Source organism: Drosophila miranda, assembly GCF_003369915.1.
Source record: "Drosophila miranda strain MSH22 chromosome Y unlocalized genomic scaffold, D.miranda_PacBio2.1 Contig_Y2_pilon, whole genome shotgun sequence".
Lineage (NCBI taxonomy): Eukaryota > Metazoa > Arthropoda > Insecta > Diptera > Drosophilidae > Drosophila > Drosophila miranda.
The window spans coordinates 35,584,494-35,605,519 of record NW_022881614.1 but is presented as its reverse complement, the minus strand read 5'-3'; the positions used below and the strand labels follow the sequence as shown (position 1 = coordinate 35,605,519).

Genomic DNA, 21,026 nt, shown 5'->3' with positions numbered 1-21,026 from the left:
CATCGAAACCGTTTTTCAGGAAACACTTAAAAAATACCTCCAAACTATCACATTAGATTCATTGCAAAGGGATGACCTGTTTGAGGGTTGTTTGAATCGCAACACGGGACCAATCGTAAAAACAGGTTCATTGACAGTAAGAGGGAGGAGAGAGAATATAAATGAGTGAAGGATCGATTTGAGAGGATTTTACATGGTTGATAAGGAGGATTGAGATCGAAGTTAGTTCACATTATCACCGATAGAAGGCGCCACCAAGTAGTAAGGATAAGGGACGGCCGTATATTTACTATAAGTAGCTTTAATTAATTTTTATGTCTTCATATTATAATTTTATTCTTTGTGTGCTCCTATATATATCTCCATTAATTTGTGTGCTCTTACCATTCAACCCTCTATACGGACATCTAGAAACCCAGTTTTCCTACCTATGTTTTCTATAGGATGTAAATTTCAGAAACTACACACATTTGTTTTCCCAATTCAATGTTTATAAAATATCCTATAAGTATTTATTTAGCTTGACCAGTTAATAACATAGCATAAATTGTTTCCCAATTCAATGTTAATAAAATATCTTATAAGTATTTATTTAACATGATCACGTAATAACATAGCAATATGATGCACACTTACATTCAACATGTTGCCAAGCTGCACATGCTTAAGCACATGCTGCTGCAACATGCTGCGAATTTGGTAATTCAGTATAAAATGCGAGCGTCCCTTATCATTACTACTGCGCGGCCCAGATAATCAAATACCAAGTGATCACGAAGAGCAGTATGTAGCCGATGAGCGTTCCCAGGTCCGGCGAAAACGACGTGTTCTTTACGAAGTACTCATAGATAACCATGTGGAATGAAAGGTCTCGCCAGTCGCTACTGTCCTGAGAACTGCGAGCGTTGCTGAACTCCATTTCAAACAAATTTTCTTTTTCCAGTTTACTTTCCTGAGATCTACGAAGAAGCACACTGGCCGGGAGGCTCACTTTTTGTATCAATCGATATCTATGATTCTGCGTTTTTAGTTTTCTCGTATCCTCAATATTGTGGATGCAACAGATTTTCGTCCTTTGTGGGGGCGGAAGGGGGTGGGGCGAAGTTTTGAAACAAACTCGTCTCGGTCCGATATATTTAGAGTGTGGATACCAAATTTGGTTGCTCTAGCTTTTATAGTCTCATTATCTATGATTCTGCGTTTTTAGTTTTCTCGTATCCTCAATATTGTGGATGCAACAGATTTTCGTCCTTTGTGGGGGCGGAAGGGGGTGGGGCGATGTTTTGAAACAAACTCGTCTCGGTCCGATATATTAGGAGTGTGGATACCAAATTTGGTTGCTCTAGCTTTTATAGTCTCTGAGATCTAGGCGCTAATGTTTTACTCTAAGCAAAGCCGGCTAAGCTACGTGTGTGTTAGAGAGAGACAGGGCGAGAAAAAATGAAATTGTTTTCTTGATGCTGGCTATAATAATAATACGATCCAATTTAAATTCTGCAGTCTTAAAGATATCGTCATTCTCTACGATTCTGCGTTTTTGGTTTTCTCGTATCTTTAAAATTGTGGATGCCACAGATTTTCGTCCTTTGTGGGGGCGGAAGTGGGCGGGGCGAAGTTTTGAAATATTTTGATGTCCCCCTCTGTAAGCAGCATTAGTGTTTCCAGGTCAATCTCTTGCTTTTGAAATCTAAAAAAACACCGCTCGATAGGTTAAATGAGAGCAGAAAGAGATGGTTAATATATTACTCACACTGGCAGGTACTCCTCCAAGGCCCAGACAGCCAGGAACCGCAGAAGGGCACTGCACATGGCCTCCTAATCGTCGTCCTCATCTTCGCTGTATATGTCGTTGCCACCGCCCCCGGAGTCCGTGTCGTCGGATAGAGCCGCCAGAGCGTTCCTTGGCGTGATTGCCGTTGCCGTTGCTACCGCCAGCGTTGCGCATTGTCGATGTTGAGCTTGTGTGTGTGTGCAGCTGCAGTTGCAATGCTGCCCAGCATTGTGGGTCTGTCGAAGGGGCCGACGGGTCTCTGGCGACCCAAATCCTCGCTCAGCTCCTGCGTCAAGGGGCTATCGCCAAGAATGTCGGGCTGGGAAAAGGAGCGCGATAGCGCAGAACTGTAGCCGATTCGGTTCTCGTTGAAGTCTGGCTCGTCAATGCTTGACTCCACCTCAAACACGTCCGTGATTTTGCCGCGCTTGCCAACGCTCTCCTCGGTGGAGCTGATGGTTCCCACGTACAGCACCTCGGAGTCGCGCTGCAGGCCCGTCAGCGAGGTTATTGTCCGCTTACCATCCGGCTCCAACTCACGCACTTTAAAGCCGCCGTCTCCGTCGCCAGCCACCTTCGAGTGGGGACAGGCGCTGGTGTGTTGCCTCTGCAAGTGCGAGGGCCTCTTTTGTACTGTTCCCACACGACTTGCTATGGTGGAGCCACCACTGCTGCTGCTCCCGCTGCCCTCCAGATCACTGAACTTTGTCGGCGCTGGAGCTGGGGCTGGGTCGCGTGGTGTTTTATTCAGGTTGCCTTGGCTGGACCAGATCTTCTGCTTGAGCGTGGACGGCATGTTACTGGGCTTGCTGGTGCCGTAGCTCGTTGCGTTTGGAAGACTGGCATCACAGTAGTCGGTGTCCTGCCGCTGCTGCTGACGCTTCATGTACTCACGGACGCGTTTCTCGCAGTTCTTCTCGGCCAGCTCCCTCAAAGCCCGAGACTTCTTTCTAAAAAGGAAACACATGGATACACAGATGATTTTTGTATGATTTTATATGAGCATACTTTTCATTGGCCTCGAATTGGGCTGTGGCCGCGTCCAGGTATCGCAGGATCTCGTCCCGTCCGTTAATAGCCGCCAGGTCCTTCGCACTGTGCTTATCGATGTCCAAGGCGTAAATGTTTACCCCAAATTTGACCAAAAAGTCGACGCAATGCAGATGCCCCTTAGCCGAGGACAAGTGAAGGGCTGTGTTGCCAAATTGGTCACATTTATCGGGGTCACCGCTATAAAGTCGAATAGGAAACCCGTTAAAACGAATGTGCTGATGGGAGGGTGCCGATGCTTACCCTCTTCCACACAGCAGGCGAAGTGCATCCAGACGTCCCTCGAAGGCCGCCCACATTACCGGCGTCATGGAGTCACTGTCCTTGGCATTCGTGACCTTGCGAGTGGCCACCGACAGCACGTCCAGCAGCCCATCTTTGGCGGCTCTAAGACCCAGGGGAGAGCAGATTTGAAAAGTTAATGAGTCTTGTGCATGCCAAGGCGATAAGATAGAACGAAATTAATTGCATGTATGCTACGAACTACACTCACTTGTGAAACCGATCTGAAGACATTCCCAGCTGCCTTATCAATCAGTTGTTCCGCTGATGGGACTTCTATAATCGAACTGAAAGGAAATACCTACATGTTAGTGGGTACTTTAATATATTTTCCATCCTTGATGCCCCACTTAAAACAGAACTGGATCAGACATCATTCGAAGTATCGTCCGCGCTGCAGAAACTGAGAGTTTCCGTAGAGAAACAAGATGCTAAATACCAGACACATAAGTGTACCAATTTTCACATTCAAGGGGATGCATTTAGACAGTGGCACAGGCCCTGGAGCAGATGCTGATTGAGGTGGGAGAAAATTCGACTGATGTGAACGTCAACTAACGACGAATTTTCCTAAACATTCCATCGAAATGTACGGAATTGGCCTATGGGATTTACACATGAATATGTTCCTTTTTATTATTAAACGTGAGCATGTATGGAAACTCTCTCTCGTTACAGGGCTAATTAAAACTAGTTAAAACAAAGATAATCCAAGCAGTCCGCAGAGCAGATTTTGTTTTACCTTTTCACAAACATACTAACATGGACTCATACGCGGACAAATGTTCACACGTTGTTGGCCAAAGGAACAGACACACACCACACACATAACACATATACCGAGTCTTGGCTTACATACCCGAACAACCGACCCAACTACCAAGTTCAGACAACCTTGCTGGCTGGTTTTGGAACTGCCCAAAAACCATCTATTGTGCAGTTCCCTCGAAGCAGTCAACCATTTACAACGAATACACACAGTAAGTACATATGTATGTACATACATATGTGCTGTTTCTTGGCAGAGTTCAAGACCGCTTTTCCCATGCACTGCACCGAAACAAGTGGGATTTTCCCGCTGAGCAATTAACACTTTTCTTTTCTTTTTATACTTGGCTAAAAGTTTTCTTTTACAATCGCTAGAATGCACGATCTGCACTTCTGAAATGGTAACTGAAGATGGTAAGTGAAATTGATAACTGGTTGGCTTAAACTTGAGAGCAAACAAACGCCTTTTGATTTTTGAGAGCGCGGCAGTGGCGTTGCCATTGTTGGCGACGAATTTTTTTCAAAGGTATATTTAAAAACAAACAATTTCTATTTGGCGCGCACCTCTCGGCTTTTTTGCTCTCTCTGAATCGGTTATGTATCGGTAGCAGCAATGAGTCTCATTCCACGCAAAAAAGTAGCGGCAACAGAATTGCGGAAATGTTTGACATCCCAGGCTCTAATTAGTTAATTAATTAACTAGTCAGTCTCTGATTTAAAGCTATCACAACGATATTTTGAAGTTTATTGTCTTTTTACAGAGACAAAGAATATGTATCGCGATCGGGATATATGTATAGGTTAGGTTAAATAGGTTTATTAATTGGAGCATGTGCGAATGGCTAAATGTTCTATCTAGCTAATAATATTCGACGGAACATCAAAATTTAGCAATATGGTTTCCAATCCTTGACGGAGAACGTTTAACCTATTATAAGCCAAGGGGGTATTTTAATTTTCCACCGAAAATAATTAAAATTTAATCATTTTAGCGAAGTTCAGGTGAAAGTTCGCGTGGTTATTTTTAAGTTGAGATGAAAGATTGAATCTACAAGAAGAATTTACCATTGTTAATATTTTTCGCCATTTACCTCTAGTAGTTGAACTATTTAAGGGCGCTTAAGTGGGTTAAGTTCGTTTTTTCATCACACGAGACGCTATATTGTTGAGGATTCAAAATTGAACCCAAAAAAATAAAAGCAATCGCCGTAGCAAGTATTAAAAACAACCCAGTCAAGTAGAAAATTGATTAATTCATTGGATATTATTATGTGGGCAGGGCTCAGAGATCTATCTAGATAGTAATACTCGACGGAATATCAAAAACGAGGAATATGTATTCGTCAGTATATTTACGGTATATTTTTAAAATGAGACGGTATATTTTGGTATATTTCTGAGGGTCGTACGGTATATTTTAACGATAAATCCGCGGTCACACTCATTTGCTATTAAATTAAAAAATTCGACTTAAAATATTCCTGAAAGTCGACACCTGAGATATATGCCACACCAGACTAATGGTTGAGTGCGGGAAAAAAATGAAACAAAGTAAGATGTGAAAACTACTCGAATCGAGTATTTTTGTGGTAGTGATTACTGCAGCTGGATGTATATGCACGACGTGTGTCAATATGTATATGTAGACACACGCAGCAGTGCGTTTGCGTAGGAGGCACCACCAAAATAACAACAGCAGAACAGCAAAGCAATATCCATACCCGTAGCCACAGCCGTAGCAACAAAGAAGTCTCACCATATGTTCGATGCGTCAGAGCGTCATTGGGCGAACTCGCAGTGCCAATGTTAAGCCGATAGCCAGTAGCCGATAGGATCCGATCCGCAGCTCCAGACGCCGTGAGAAACAAGTGTCAGCCATTTAGCCAGTGCTGGGGAAGCATATGCGAAGTGCAGGGCCAGGGTACGTCGCGGAGGACACCAAACCGCCCGCACTATGGGCAATTGCCTAAAATGCTTCCAGTCTTCTGCCGAACAATCGTTGCCAACGTCCTCATCTCCTAACGCATCGCACTCGAACGCCTGCCAAAACACCAGCCTCGCCAACTGCTACGAATCGGTCGGCCCCAATCCCAATGCAAATGAGCGCTGTGCCATATACAACGACCGGCCACGCGGTATGTACATTTAAATAAAATCGCCCTTCATTTTTAAGTCAAAATTATCTTGCTCATTACATTCCAGAAACAGACGAATTGCTCTCTAGCCGAACTCCACTCAAGCCAGTAAAAGCAAACAATTGTGATACTAAGCGTAATAGTTTTAAGTCTTTAGGTTTGCTTAATGGAAGTGCACCCACGATGAGCGATATCATAACAACTGGTGAGTCATTTGGTGAGTCTGCCAAAAGAGAGAGATTTCTATTTGAATTCGCTTTAATTATGTATCGTTCGCACAGCTGTCAAGGAATCCATGGAGGTTTCACACCAAAATCTAATCAAACTGTTCGATGTGTACAAAGACCCGGACGATGAGGACATGATACTCACTGATGGCATCGAACGTTTGTGCAATGATCTGAACTATCAGCCCGATGAGTTCGCAATACTTGTATTGGCCTGGTGCCTGGATGCCTCTCAGATGTGCCGGTTCGCCAAGACGGAATTTATTGATGGCCTGCACAAGATGCGTGCGGACACAATAGCTAACATTCGCCTGCGGCTGGAGCAATCAATTGAGATGCTTAAGGCGGACTCTGAGATGTTCAAGCAGCTCTATCGTTTTACCTTTCGGTAATTTACTATACTGCTAATATTTTGTATATTTATATATGTATGCCCGATAATCTCTTACTGTTTGCTTGTTTTCAGCTTTGGCCTTGAACCCGATCAGCGCGTCCTCTCCCTGGAGATGGCAATCGATTTGTGGAAACTAGTGTTCACTGTACAATCACCTGATCTCTTTTCTAACTGGATAAACTTCCTCGAAAAGCACCCGAATATACGCCGCATACCGAAGGATACATGGAACATGTACCTCAACTTTACGGAACAATGTGATATAAACAATTACGATGACACCGAAGCGTGGCCCAGTCTCTTCGACGACTTTGTGGAATATGAAAAGAATCGTGCGCTGGAATTGTCAGGTATTCATGACGATGATAACAACAATGATGATCTCCTTCAGTGCCACGTCAAGGCTGGAGATCTGGATCACGTTTCGTAGTATCTGTCTTGAGTGCAAGGCAGCGTTCAACTCGCCAATATAACAACATAAAAAGAACTGTATATTTTCAAATTCAACGTTCATATGCTCTCTCTTTCGGTTGCCTATGTTTCCCCAAAACACGCAAACCACACCACACCTGTGGTGTTGGGCAACTTTAGACAAACGTTGCGGTGCTGGCGCTGCTTAAGGATTCCAACACAACACTCATCACTCGGCAGTTAAAATAGAATAGCTTGCAAACCTTTCTCTGTGCTCGTAGCAGTAGCAAGAGCAACGGGCAATGGCATTTTTTTATATAAATAAAGACTTATCAAGAAGAATTTCGGAAGAGCTCAATCATCGGAAACCATGTGTATATAACTAAATGACTTGAAGGCAACCCGTATAATATTTAGCAATTAAAAAATGTATTATTTTAAACAAGTTTGAAACATTTTATGGCACTTAACTATTTAAATGCATATAATTAAATACTTAAATTTAAGTAGTGGATTTGAATTAAATAAAAACAGCTAAATACGAAACGAGTTCAATTTCTTTTGTTTTCGCTATGGAAAACCGACTACGTCCTCAGTTTTAAAGGTTGGTTATAGACACATTCATACGCAGGTTTTTGTAATTTTTTATCTCTCAAGTCGTGCTTCCCTGCATCATTTATTCCAATGGATTGGCACAGTTTAGGTGAAAGATATCGTGGTCGTTTTTTATACAAAGATAAAAGATAGGATGGACCAACAAGAGTAAATTTTATTATTATTAATACTTGTTCGGGCCAGCCGCTGAAGAATAACCGTAGCTTTAACATTATTATTGTATGAGCAGAGAGAGCCGCCTATGTTGTAAAACGTTGACGTTCTGCAGAGCTGCTGCGCTCTCCCGCTAAAGGGGCTCTCTGCCGCCGCCACTTCGGCAACTACTTTGATCTGCTGCCGCCACTTCGGCAATCACTTTGATCTAACGCCGTCGTCTATAGTTTAGTTCTATGCTAACCCCTCTGCGCATTGGTTGCATATCGATCTCGCATAAGGTTTATCTGGCAAAAGCAAGCAATCGGCTTCCGCTAAGCCACCAAGATTAAATACGAATTATAAAGTTTAACCCGAAATCTCTTTTCATTTTTGAAACACATAGGTGCCAAAAAAGCTTGGCATCTCAAACATTGGTGACCCCCCGACGTGATATAAAACCATTGCTTAATCGCGTTCCGTTAAAACACTTATTATTTATACAATATTTTGTTGTTGGGTAGTTTAACTACCAACAAATACATTTGGGTGCACGTTGAAAAACAGTTTAAAGTGCAAATTCAGTGAGAGTGCGGCTGGAATATTTATAGACAAATTCCGGTACTTTAAGCGTCGAATCTCTCATTCTCTGCGCAGCTGCAGCCGCGGTTCTTGACTTTTCGAGTCTTGCATTCTCGCTCTCGCGTCTATACATCGTCGCTTAAGCGGTATTTCATTTTCCGTTGTTGTGTCGAATTGCACAACGGTTAACATGGACAGCGATCCGAATACAGGCGCGGGCGGAAATATTGTGGTGGCTGATTCCAGACTGAGTCTGTATAAGCGTATAAGTCAGTCATTATATGATCGATTGCACAGGCTTGGCGAATCCTTCGCGGGGAATAAAATCGATAAGCTGACCACCGCGGAAGTCGAGGTGCGCCTTGATATGTTGGCAGAAATTCGAGAGGAATTTAATAAGGCCCATAATGAGTTGGAGGCTCTCGATCAAAACGAGATTGGGAGTGAGCTGCGCGAAATCTTCGATACTCTTTTCATATCGTTGAAAGCTGAGTTGCTGGCTGCTGTTGAAGTAAGCCAGTCACACGCCGCTGCCCATTCTACGACTCTGCCAAGCCATTCCGGACATAGTACCATCATCATGGCTCACAAGCAGCGACTTCCTGAGCTGAAGGTGCCTAAATTTTCTGGTGGATACGTCGAGTTCTCAGATTTTATGGCAATGTTCAAATCGGTGATTGAAGCGGATGCGGATCTCAGTGACATCGAGAAATTCCAGCACCTTCGCTCTTGCCTCGCTGATGCGGCTTTGGATTCGGTTCGATCGTTAGAGCTCTCCAGTGCCAATTATCGTGCGGCTCTGGATATACTTAATAAACGCTTTAATAACAAAAGACTTGTTTTCCAGGCACACATCAAGAAGATTCTTGGGCTAAAGAGGGTAGACTCGCCTTCTGCTAAAAGGCTTCGGGAGTTTTCGGATGCAGTCAATTTACACATGCGAGCGTTCAGGATTAATGGTCATCAACATGCTGCTGCAGAAGTTGGATTCGAAGACGCAAACCAAATGGGAGGAGCACACATCGTCGGATGCTATACCTACCGCAGAGGAATTCTTCGAATTCTTGCAGCAACGCTGCCAGAAAATGGAGCGGTTGGAATATGCTACAGCGACACACACTAGTAGCGATCAGGTGGGAAAAAACCATTCCTATACGCAGGTTAAGAAAACGTTTGTAGCTTCCAACTCTTCCGCCGACCCGTCTGTATGCGTCTTTTGCCACTCAGCGGGCCATGGAATATACTCGTGCAAGATATTCGGAAATCTCTCACAGTTGCTGCGCCACAAAGAAGTGAAGAAGCTTTCCCTATGCTTCAATTGCCTAAAGCCGGGGCACCGGACCCGCGCATGCAATAGTGGAAAATGTCGAGTATGCGGCGGTAGGCATCATAGTTTGTTGCACTTCGATAGTATACAGCCCACAACACAAGGCTGCCCAGGTATTACTCCTCCCGATCTGGCCGTTCAACCGGACACTCTTTCCGTTGCTCAAAATTCTGATAGCAGCTCGTCTCTACCTTCGTCTACCTCTCTTGCTGCCCAAGGGCTTCACTCTGATGTCGTGCTTCTGGCTACAGCCGTGGTTCTCGTAAAGAATCGGTCTGGCGTTTTAGTTCCTTGTCGTGCCATCTTAGATTCAGGATCGCAGCTGCATCTCGTCACATCCAGGTTCGCCCAGCAGCTTCAGCCTAGGAGAACTCAATCGTCTGCACTTGTGTCTGGGCTGGGCGATACCAGCGTTTCTACTGAGGGATCCACCATAAGCATTTGTATGCATTCTCGCACCTCTGCTTACACAACTACACTTACTGCTCTCATCGCCCCCACGATTACCGATTCTCAACCAAGTATGACAGTTATCCGATTGGCGTATTCCATCTAACATTCAGCTCGCTGATCCTGCATTTTTCAATCCTCAACGGGTTGATCTTCTCATTGGTGCGAGCGTTTTTTATGATCTCCTCTGCGTAGGGCAAATCAAACTCACCGATGGACTGCCTCTTCTGCAGAAGACCCGGCTTGGGTGGATCGTATCTGGCGGTGGACAGAAGGTATCAAGCTCGGCGCTTTTGGCTACGCACAATTGTCCAGATTCGATAGCTGAGATGGAAGCAAGGTTGGATAAAACTCTTCGTATGTTTTGGGAAGTCGAGAATTGTGTGGAGGCTGGTTTGAATACCAAAGAAGAAGACGATTGTGAAGCACATTTCGTAAGCCACCTTTCACGGTTGCCATCCGGGGAGTATGCAGTTCGTCTGCCGCTAAATAACAATACTGATCGTTTAGGAGAATCTTATGCTCAGGCTTATCGACGGTTCATCAGTCTGGAGCGAAAACTGGAGCGTAATCCTACACTCAAGGAGCGGTATTCCTCCTTTATGAGGGAGTACATTGATTTGCATCATATGCACCAAGTCAACCCTGATTCCCGTTGTCTCTGCAAATATTTCTTGCCTCATCACTGTGTCCTAAAGGAGGACAGTACGACGACAAAACTCCGTGTCGTTTTCGACGGATCCGCAGCTACATCAACTGGATATTCTCTAAATGATGTGATGATGACAGGCCCTGTTATTCAGCCTGCATTGTTTAACATATTGATTCGCTTTCGAACATATCCAGTCGCTCGCACTGGGGACATTTGTAAAATGTACCGCTGCGTACGAGTGTCTCCACCCGACAATTTGTATCAGTGCATCCTATGGCGAGATTCCATCGAGTCCGAGGTTCAAGTCTACACATTAGACACCGTCACATACGGGACGAGGGCTGCATCATTTTTAGCGGTCCGCGCAATGCACCAGCTGGCCATCGACGAGGGTGAGTCCTACCCTCTTGGCTCAGCTGCTCTGCGGCAGGAGTTTTACGTGGATGACCTTATTTCGGGCGGTAATTCGGTCGCACAGGTTATGGACAAGATGCACCAAACATCAGCTTTACTGTCCCGTGGTAATTTTAGACTTAGGAAATGGTGCTCCAGTCACCAGGAAGTACTTGAGGGAACCCCTGAAGATGACATAGAGAAGTTCCTAAAGTTTAATGATGGAAGCGACATTGCCAAAACTCTCGGCTTAGCGTGGGACCCTGCTTCGGATCAGCTGCTTTTTGCCTTGTCCGCACTGGACACAAACTCAAAGCCATCAAAGCGGTCGGTTTTATCTACGATTGCGCGGTTTTACGACCCTCTTGGATTGATAAATCCAGTCATTGTCAGGTGCAAAATCTTCCTTCAGCAGCTTTGGAGAGAAAATTTGGATTGGGATGAATGCCTACCCTCAGCGTTGCATTCAACTTGGATGGACTTGAGAAATAGTTTGGCAAGCATTTCTCGGATCTCATTTCCTCGCTTGGTTCTTCGTTCTAGTGTGGCTACAGAAGTTCACGGATTCTGTGATGCCAGCTTAGAAGCATATGGCGCTTGCGTGTATGTCGTGTCCAGGGAAGCCCAGTCTTTGAGCCACGTTTTGTGCTCAAAGTCGCGAGTGGCGCCGCTAAAGACTATATCGATTCCTAAGCTGGAATTAAGTGGAGCCCATTTGCTTGCGAAAATCATGCAGAATGTAAAGGACATGGGAATCTTTACAGGTCGATTCTATTGCTGGTCGGATTCGTCAACAGCATTATCTTGGATTAGGGACGAGCCAGCTAAATTTCAAGTTTTCGTGGCAAATCGAGTGGCATCAATTCAGGAGTTGACGGCAGCCATGGAATGGCGCTATGTTCCCACATCTTTAAATCCTGCTGATATTCTCTCGAGAGGCTCGCTTCCCAACCATCTTATCCAGTCAGAGCTATGGTTTCACGGCCCATCCTTTTTGCTAGGCTCCAAGGATAAGTGGCCTGTATCTCCATCTAACAACATAGCAACTTTGGAGCTTCGCAAGAGAGGATTGCTAATCACGTCTCCACATGCCGATCTCACGTCCGGATGCAAATTTGCGAATTCATTCTTTCGCATGCAGCGCACATTCGCCTACATGCATAAATTTATACATCGTCTTAGGCATCCAGGACTCACCGTTTCTGATATTCGGCAAGGAACGCATCTTCTAATTCGACACATGCAGCTGGCAAATTTGTGGATGCCCATAAAGGAGATTCGGCGCAATGGTCAAGTCATGAAATCCAGTTCTATTAGTTCGCTCAACCCGTTCATCGATCATTCTGGACTACTTAGAGTTGGAGGTCGTCTTGGCAACTCATCGCTAGGATTTGACGCTCAGCACCCGATCATTCTGCCAATGGGACATTCCATTACCTTTGCGCTGATAAGATATTATCATGAAAGAAACCTCCATGCCGGACCTCGCGCCTTGCTATCCAAAATTCGGCTAGAATATTGGCCCATTGGAGGTGTTAAGGCAGTGTCAAGGGTCGTCAGCAGATGTGTGAGATGCTTCAGGACTAGGCCGCGCATGGTCGAACACATCATGGGAGACCTACCTAAGGAACGTTTGGAAGGATCTCGAGCTTTTGAAGTCACTGGAGTAGATTACTGTGGACCTTTTTTCTACCGATCAGAAATCCGCACGAGGCCTCCGATCAAGTGCTACATTAGCGTATACATCTGTTTCACTTCTAAGGCTATACACATGGAGCTCGTAAAGGATTTGACCACCGCATCGTTTCTAGGCGCACTAAAGCGTTTTACTTCCACTCGAGGAAGGCCAAGTCAAATTTGGTCGGACAATGCGACAAACTTCGTTGGGGCCAAGAACGAGCTTCTGGAGCTAAAGAAGCTTTGTCTGAGCGAACCGCATATGAAGGAGGTCCACGAATCCTGCTTGGCTGACTCGATCGACTGGCGTTTCATCCCACCTCTCTCTCCGCATTTTGGCGGGTTGTGGGAAGCGGCCGTGAAGACCGAAAAAAATCACCTGTACCGCTCAGTTGGACCATCTGTGCTTAGCTTCGACGAGCTGCGCACTCTGATCTGTCAGATCACTGCAATTGTTAACTCTCGCCCTTTGCTCTCGCTTTCAGAAAATCCTGATGATTTAGACGTTTTGACTCCTGCTCATCTGCTTTTAGGCTGCCCCCATGAGCAAATCCTCGAGCCTGACCTAACGAAGCTGAACTACAATCGTCTGGATGGCTGGCAGCGGGGCACCCAACTACAGCAAATATTTTGGAGCCGTTGGCGCGAAGAGGATCTCACTCTTTTGCAAGAGCGCGCGAAGTGGCGTACCCCCGCGCAAAACATCTGCAAGAACGACCTCGCTCTGGTGAAGGACGAAAATCTTCCACCAATGCGTTGGCCACTGGCTAGAGTGGTCGATGTCGTTTTGGGCAAGGACGGAGTGTGTCGCGTCGCTGAACTGAAGACATCCTCAGGAAACATCAGGAGGGCCGTCACTCGGCTATGTTTGCTGCCCCTTAAGGAATCTGTTGAGAGACTAGCTCCCAACGGGGGGAGTATGTTCGGGCCAGCCGCTGAAGAATAACCGTAACTCTAACATTATTATTGTATGAGCAGAGAGAGCCGCCTATGTTGTAAAACGTTGACGTTCTGCAGAGCTGCTGCGCTCTCCGGCTAAAGGGGCTCTCTGCCGCCGCCACTTCGGCAACTACTTTGATCTGCTGCCGCCACTTCGGCAATCACTTTCATCTAACGCCGTCGTCTATAGTTTAGTTCTATGCTAACCCCTCTGCGCATTGGTTGCATGTCGATCTCGCATAAGGTTTATCTGGCAATAGCAAGCAATCGGCTTCCGCTAAGCCACCAAGATTAAATACGAATTATAAATTTTAACCCGAAATCTCTTTTCATTTTTGAAACACATAGGTGCCAAAAAAGCTTGGCATCTCAAACAGTACTCTTTCTCGAGCTGTGATTCAAGTTGTTATCCTGTTCGTTTTTTCATCGGTATATTTACGGTATATTTTGAAAATAAGACGTTATATTTCAGTATATTTCTGAGTGTCGATATATCTTATCGATAAGTTGTATTTGATCGGTCACACTGCCTGGCATATATTTATGTACATATTTATGTATATGTATATGTGTATTGCTTTGCTTGATGAAATTTATAAAAATGATTGCAAGCTTTACTGGTTACTAATGAGTAAGTGTTTGGCAGACTTTCTGCGTCCAAAAGCTGTTGCAATCGACGGAGATATGATAAGGGCGCAAAACGGCTCGATTATCCAGTGATTCAGAGAGTTGACATTGAAAAACAAATGCAATGCCAACACAGTGGGAGTGAGAAGGAAGGGAAAGGATAATTGTCGATTGGACTAGTACATAAGCTCATAAACTACACACCCAATTATGCCCTGCGAGAGTTGTGGAGTAGAGTTCACCGTATTTCGTCGGAAGCGCGCCTGCTTTGATTGCAAGTAAGTACATATGTAGGTACATAATTACATCTGTTCAGATCAAAATGCATACATAAATACAATGCATACATACGTAAATATGTAGGTGATTGGTGTACGAGAATAATTGTTTTCATTTGATTTATCCGAACCACAGGCGCCTTTATTGCGCCAACTGCATAGATGCCAGGCGCTGCCAGCGATGTGCGATATTTGCTCAAAGACCGCTGCTGCGGACCGACTTGCTGAAGCTTAAGCCGAAGGATCTTATATTTTACTTGCAGTCTAAGCATATTTCCACTGATGGCTGCTTGGGTGAGTCAGAACAGATGCAATTTCACCAGATTCAAAGTTTACACAGACGCCCTTTGCAGAGAAAGAGGAACTTGTCGGTCTGGTGCTGGCGCATGTGGCCCAAGTGGACACTGGTCGTGCTAGCAATGCTCCGCACAGTCCTGGACGAGGACAGGCCAACCCCATTGATAGCATCAAACAATCGTGCCAAAATTTCTTTACTAATCTAACCGACAACTTAAGTGATTCCTTTGCTTCCTTCGATACAAAGGCAAGTTCAAAGCCGCCGGAAAATGGCCGTCAAGCCGGCGGGGGCACTGAAGCACCCTCGCACATATTTGAGCAGCCACGAGTGTCCACGCGGGAGATTCCCACATATGCCAGTGCCGTGAACGGCTCTAGTGGGCCCGAACGGGTTCATGTTCATGCCACCACGAACGGAAGCAGTCGTAGCAGCAATAGTCCGTCGACTTCCACACAGCCATCGAGTAGCCGCGATGCTGAGCCGACTCCACAAAACAGCCGAGACCGTGGTAATCAAAGCGAGCAAACGTTTGAAAAAGTCCATGACAACCGATCCGAGTGCGAGTGTTTTGATGATGAAATTATGGCCTCGTTCAGTGAACGCGTTACGGGTGGGCAAGCCAATCTAGCGCCAGAGCCAAGCTCAGCTGGATTGGGTCCGGGTCCATCCACAGCAATAAACAGAACCTTTAACACGAGTCCAGGCTACTCGAATATACTGGAGGATACTGGAAAGGATGCCTGCGGGGCAGATGTTTCCTCACAGTCGAGTTTCGAGGAGCTAGGCGCTATAGGGGGCATATCCGACGAGAGCAAGACCATCACAGACACCAACAGCAGAAACCTCGACCAGTGGCAAGTGCTAGAGGTGAACAGGATCGACCCAGCAGCTGACACGCCAAGTACTAGCCACACGGAGGAAATTCTAGAAGTGACTCTACGCAGTCGACCATGCCGGGACGGAGACGAAGGGGCGGACACCACAGAGACCCTCAACATTGAGCAGCGCTCTATTGCCCCAAACCATTGTCCCGCTGTGCCGCAACGCTCAAAGAAAGTCACCCGACGTCGTTCCGATGGCTACTTGAGTCGTACTCATCATTCCAGCGACGATGAATCGCCCGTGGCATCTGGGGGACGAGGGCTTACTTTGGGTCTCTCCACCCTGAGTAAACAGCCCGAGCTAGCCACTTACTCGCAGCGGCAAAGCTGTCAGCGATGTGGAAAGAACAAGACAAATATTCGTCGGCAAGTGGAGAAGATGCGGCGGCATCTGGAGAACTCGCAAATGTCTGAGGAGGATATCAAGAGAGAGCTGCAGTACTTTCTCACGAACCTGGAACAACGCACAAAGTCTGTAGACGGCTCTGAGGCAGGCAGCTACGCTGTATCTCCTCTGAGTGGAGAGGCGGTCAGCGCGGCCGCTGGGGGGAGATCTTCGGCTATGCCAATTACGCCTACAATTGAGTTCTCGCCAACGCAGGATGATGATATTCACTGGGACGATGACGAGGACATTCATGTGTATGCAGCGCCGGCGGCCTGCATTGATTCGCGATTTGTTAATTTGCAGGATTTTGAAGATTTGTATGTGTAGATGCTACATGCTCTATGTAAATGGGGAAAACGAATTATACCAAATATTCTTCGCTTGCTCCACAGAAATGATTTGGAGAGTCTGACGGTGAAACAATTGAAGGAAGTCCTCATGTTGCATCGAGTCGACTACAAAGGCTGTTGTGAGAAACAGGAACTGCTCGATCGAGTGAGCAGGCTCTGGAAGACAATGCGCTCGACACCAGGTGAGAGTACTCGTTGCCTGCTAAACTCGGCGTAACTCTTCTAACATGTATCCCCGACCCGTTGCAGCTGTGGAAAAACTGGCTACGGATGAGCTTTGTAAGATTTGCATGGATGCGCCCATTGAGTGCGTATTCCTGGAGTGCGGGCACATGGCCACGTGCACGAAATGTGGCAAAGTGCTGAACGAATGTCCTATTTGCCGACAATATATTGTACGAGTTGTAAGATTCTTTAGGGCATAATTTTGATTTCAATAAGGTTACTGGTATTGTTGTTAGTGGAGATGGGGCCTGGGGGCCGCCCCCCACATTTGCAGGTCAAAGTGCATCGTTCAGAGATGTACGCCATATTCCTATAAGATGAAAGAAGATTAAATCTATTATTAACAGTTGTGAAACACATCGACGGCTAGTTGTGCAATACATAATTTCAAATTCGATTGGCATTGAATAAAAAGGCATGCCACACCCCACCCCAAAGATCGCTTCAGATAATCCACCATTATATTAAATTTTTCGAAGACCGATTCTTCGGAAAGGCAAGCGATATCTCGGGCAAGCAGGACCAGATCGGAAAGTAAGAGTCAGACGATCAGCATTCATCTCAATTAAAAAATATAATAGATCGAAAAGACTAAGAAAATGTGTTAAAATAATAAATAAAACCAAAAATGGTTCTTCGCCGTAAGCGTTACGCTTTCTTATACATTAAGTCGTCATCTGTGCTGCGAGGAATTACTGACCAACTCTTTACGTAATGTATCTCCATCGTTTCGAATGGTATGAGTAGATTTTCAAATACAACAGTCTTTATTTTGCAGTTAAGCGGTAGTCTACGATTAATGACAAGAGCTAGGATAGCGCAGTGACTAGAGGGTAGGAAGAGAGACAGGTCCAATCAGCGTCAGTTGATTGGAAATTAAATTCGGTGCATGCGCAGATCGAGCGGGGAGTCCACCTCCATACTCATGTAGTAATCCTCGCTCTGCAGATACGTGTGTTGTCTCTCGTTCAGCCAATAGCTGGAGGAATACTCCGTCTCTGGCTTGTGCTTCAGCGAGTAGTCGCTGGGCTCATTGCTGGACACATCCAGGTAGTAGCGAGTGGAGGAAGAGGAGGACTCAACGCTGCCCGCGGGCAGACATGTGTAGGGTGCCGGGGCCTCACTGCCCTCTAGCAGGTAGGGGGCGCGGGTCTGTTGGGGCAGGGTCAAGGGCTGACTAGCAATAAGGTGGATGCTGTGCTTGAAGGTCTTCACGTGCTTGCGGAGCGAAGAGGGATCTGTGTAGCGCTTCTGGCAGCCAGCCACCTTGCACATATAGGGTTTCTGGAGCGGAAAAGAAGACGGCCGTTAGTATATTTCTTCGATGCTGTGCGGGCTGTGCGTGACTTACCTCCATCGAGTGTGTCCTTGTGTGTTTGAACCGATCGGAGGAGTTGGAGTAGGCCTTCTGGCAGCCCTCGAAGCTGCACTTGTATGGCTTCTCTCCCGAATGCGATCGTATGTGAATCTTTAGATTTTCCGCCCTCGAAAACGACTTCTCGCACAGATGACAACTGTGTGGCTTCTCCTTGGTGTGGGTGCGCGTGTGGACGAGCATCTTGTAGCGGGCGTTGAACCCCCGCTCGCTGCGCTGGCATCCCGCCCAGCGGCAGTAGTACAGGCCGTCTGTCAGGGAGGCAATGGCATGCCTCTGCGTGACGTGTTGGGCCAGAACTTCCAGTTTTTCGAATACCCTGGAAATTTCGAGAAGCGACAACCCAGCGTTAGTCCATGAAAACAGATCAACAGCAATAGATAAATTCTCACCTTTCACACTCCAGCCAGTTGCAAATGAAGTCGCTGCCGGCTCCACACTCGCTGCTGCTGCTGCAGGACTTGCTCTCGTCCTGGACCTCCACGGGACTGCGGCACAGGTCGCCTTGGCTGTGCACTTTCATGATGACGGAGTATGTGCGCTGTGTGGGATGATACTGATCCTCGGTGTGGAAGTCCAAGAGGCCAGGAGCAGGACGTAGCGGTGTGACGGGCGGAGTGGGGAATCTGATGTGCTGCTGCATCTGCTGCTCCGCTAGCCAGCTGCCGTGGTCCGAATACGGCGCTATGTACGGCGGAGTGTTGTACGGTGTGTAGTAGCCAGCGGGCGGCTCGTATATCTCCCCGATTCGGCCGCTGTTGAAGATCGACTTTTGTACTACTATATCCATTCTGATGACTGATTAGCTCTAGTAGGGGAAAGCTATTCGTTTCTCGGGTGTTTCTTGCTATGTGGCTTGCTGGTGGCGAGGCGCTCGCTAACGCGTTTCCCAAACGAATGAGGCGCTCGCCTGCAGACATTCGTGTAATATTCGAAACTTGGCTCCCGATAAGGGCACCCAGACGGAGGCTCTTATCAGCCGAAGGCTGCAGACGGACCAGGGGTGGGCTGGCCCGGGGGGTGGCGGTGGCAATCGGAACCAAAACAGCTCCGCGCCGTGCCGGGCTGCGGGGCAGGTGCGTTGTGCGTGGGGGCATTTGGGGAAAAATCCATTGAGGCAAGTGGATCTGGGGCAAAGGCACACATTACGTGAGTGTAGCGTCGTGTCCAATAGTTCTGATTGGTCTGGAGGACGCATGAGAGGGGAGGAGCTCTGGGGATCGGTCCGCTTATCAACGCACAAGTGGAAACCCAGCGACGGGTCTGGTGGGCTACATGTGTGTGCCCGATGATCAGCCCGTAATGAGGCTCAAGCTCTCTGGGGGGCAAGCGTTATCGCCCCGACTCTACTCGGCTCGTCTGTCTGAATTGCACTTCGTACCCGAAATCGAATTCCCCACAGCCTGCTAGCAGCCCCATCCCCATCCCCCCACCCCGCACCCACCATCACGAGTCCAGGTGCCAGCTGTGTCCGTGTGTGTAATACATGTGTGTGCACCACTCTGCTACGCTTTGATAAAGCTGGCGCAGTCACCGTCGCGTCGCACGGTTATCTCACGGCGAGTCAGCAAGTGCCGCCACATGCCGTTCCATATCTTCCGCCCGCTGGCGGAATCGGAATCGGCCAAGCTTCTGCGCCATGACGTGAATGGAACGACGTTCCGCTCGCGGCAAACGGGAATCGTCTGCGTCTATTCTTAAGGCCAAAACGTGTATGCTGGCAGGGGTGCCAACGGGCCGAGCGATACCGACGCTCTGCTGGGTGCAGGGTCTCTTATCACGCTATCAGGAGCTGTCTGGCGAGTTAGTGAATCACGGGCAACCTTCGCTCTACCTTACAGCTAACGTCCGCATCCCAAGGCCTGCACGGACCAACGAGTGGGGTCTCTGCATTACATAAACTACACGATAAGCCCTTGCCACTATCAGCAATGTAACGACCGCTAATTCAGCAACAGGTGTACTCATTGCCACTCCTATACTCCCCGCTCGATCGAAAATCAAACCCAAATGGGGGGGCGATTCGAGGGGATCATGATTTATAAATAGATAGAGGCATCAGCCCACGGACTGCTTCTGCTGGCTCGCGGAGAAAGTACGATTTAAGTACAGTTGCGCCAAAGACTATACAATACCAAGATGTTGCATGAGGAACAAATGCTTTTGTATACCCGATACTCAAAATGAGTATTAGGGTATATTAGATTTGTGGTAAAAGTGGATGTGTGTAACGTCCAGAAGGAATCGTTTCCGACCCCATAAAGTATATATATTCTTGATCAGCATCAATAGCCGAGTCGATTGAGCCCTGTCTGTCTGTGCGTCCGTCCGTCCGTCCGTCCGTCCGTCTGTCCGTCTGTCCGTCTGTGCGTCCCCTTCAGCGCCTAGTGCTCAAAGACTATAAGAGCTAGAGCAACGATGTTTTGGATCCAGACTTCTGTGATATGTCACTGCTACAAAAATATTTCAAAACTTCGCCCCGCCCACTTCCGCCCCCACAAAGGACGAAAATCTGTGGCATCCACAATTTTAAAGATATGAGAAAACCAAAAACGCAGAATCGTAGAGAATGACCATATCTTTTAGACTGCAGAATCTGAATTGGATCGTATTATTATTATAGCCAGCATCAAGAAAATAGTTTCATTTTTTCTCGCCCTGTCTCTCTCTAACACACACGTAGCATAGGCGGCTTTGCTTAGAGTAAAACATTAGCGCCTAGACCTCAGAGACTATAAAAGCTAGAGCAACCAAATTTGGTATCCAGACTCCTAATATATCGTACCGAGACGAGTTTGT

General features: G+C 46.8%; 3 protein-coding genes and 1 pseudogene across 3 annotated transcripts; 2 read left to right on the top strand and 2 right to left on the bottom strand.

The window, feature by feature from the left end:
• Window positions 1-1,569: 1,569 nt before the first annotated feature.
• LOC117194084 lies at window positions 1,570-4,209 on the bottom strand (annotated as a pseudogene).
• A 1,135-nt stretch (window positions 4,210-5,344) lies between these two features.
• Window positions 5,345-7,584, top strand: LOC117193407 (DCN1-like protein 3). The gene is made up of 4 exons (XM_033398159.1): window positions 5,345-6,006; window positions 6,074-6,211; window positions 6,288-6,621; window positions 6,700-7,584. Exons 1-4 carry the CDS (start codon window positions 5,826-5,828, stop codon window positions 7,055-7,057), a joined length of 1,011 nt encoding a protein of 336 aa, XP_033254050.1. The 5' UTR covers window positions 5,345-5,825; the 3' UTR covers window positions 7,058-7,584.
• Window positions 7,585-14,367: 6,783 nt separating this feature from the next.
• On the top strand, window positions 14,368-17,513 carry LOC117193260. The gene is made up of 5 exons (XM_033397998.1): window positions 14,368-14,710; window positions 14,847-15,004; window positions 15,064-16,594; window positions 16,670-16,809; window positions 16,877-17,513. Exons 1-5 carry the CDS (start codon window positions 14,643-14,645, stop codon window positions 17,050-17,052), a joined length of 2,073 nt encoding a protein of 690 aa, XP_033253889.1. The 5' UTR covers window positions 14,368-14,642; the 3' UTR covers window positions 17,053-17,513.
• An 83-nt stretch (window positions 17,514-17,596) lies between these two features.
• LOC108160065 (zinc finger protein GLIS2 homolog) lies at window positions 17,597-19,138 on the bottom strand. Its single transcript, XM_017293813.2, has 3 exons — window positions 18,620-19,138; window positions 18,204-18,546; window positions 17,597-18,136 (listed from the first exon to the last, which is right to left on the bottom strand). The coding sequence occupies exons 1-3, from the start codon at window positions 19,015-19,017 to the stop codon at window positions 17,729-17,731; spliced, it is 1,149 nt and encodes a 382-aa protein (XP_017149302.2). The 5' UTR covers window positions 19,018-19,138; the 3' UTR covers window positions 17,597-17,728.
• Window positions 19,139-21,026: the final 1,888 nt, after the last annotated feature.

Coding starts and splice junctions, on each gene's coding strand:
- LOC117193407 (XM_033398159.1), top strand. CDS start 5,826: ATGGGCAATTGCCTAAAATGCTTCCAGTCTTCTGCCGAACAATCGTTG. Junction 6,007..6,073: donor ATACAACGACCGGCCACGCG/GTATGTACATTT, acceptor ATTACATTCCAG/AAACAGACGAATTGCTCTCT. Junction 6,212..6,287: donor GAGCGATATCATAACAACTG/GTGAGTCATTTG, acceptor TCGTTCGCACAG/CTGTCAAGGAATCCATGGAG.
- LOC117193260 (XM_033397998.1), top strand. CDS start 14,643: ATGCCCTGCGAGAGTTGTGGAGTAGAGTTCACCGTATTTCGTCGGAAG. Junction 14,711..14,846: donor CGCGCCTGCTTTGATTGCAA/GTAAGTACATAT, acceptor TCCGAACCACAG/GCGCCTTTATTGCGCCAACT. Junction 16,595..16,669: donor TTGCAGGATTTTGAAGATTT/GTATGTGTAGAT, acceptor CTTGCTCCACAG/AAATGATTTGGAGAGTCTGA.
- LOC108160065 (XM_017293813.2), bottom strand. CDS start 19,017: ATGGATATAGTAGTACAAAAGTCGATCTTCAACAGCGGCCGAATCGGG. Junction 18,547..18,619: donor AACTGGCTGGAGTGTGAAAG/GTGAGAATTTAT, acceptor CGAAATTTCCAG/GGTATTCGAAAAACTGGAAG. Junction 18,137..18,203: donor CAAGGACACACTCGATGGAG/GTAAGTCACGCA, acceptor TTTCCGCTCCAG/AAACCCTATATGTGCAAGGT.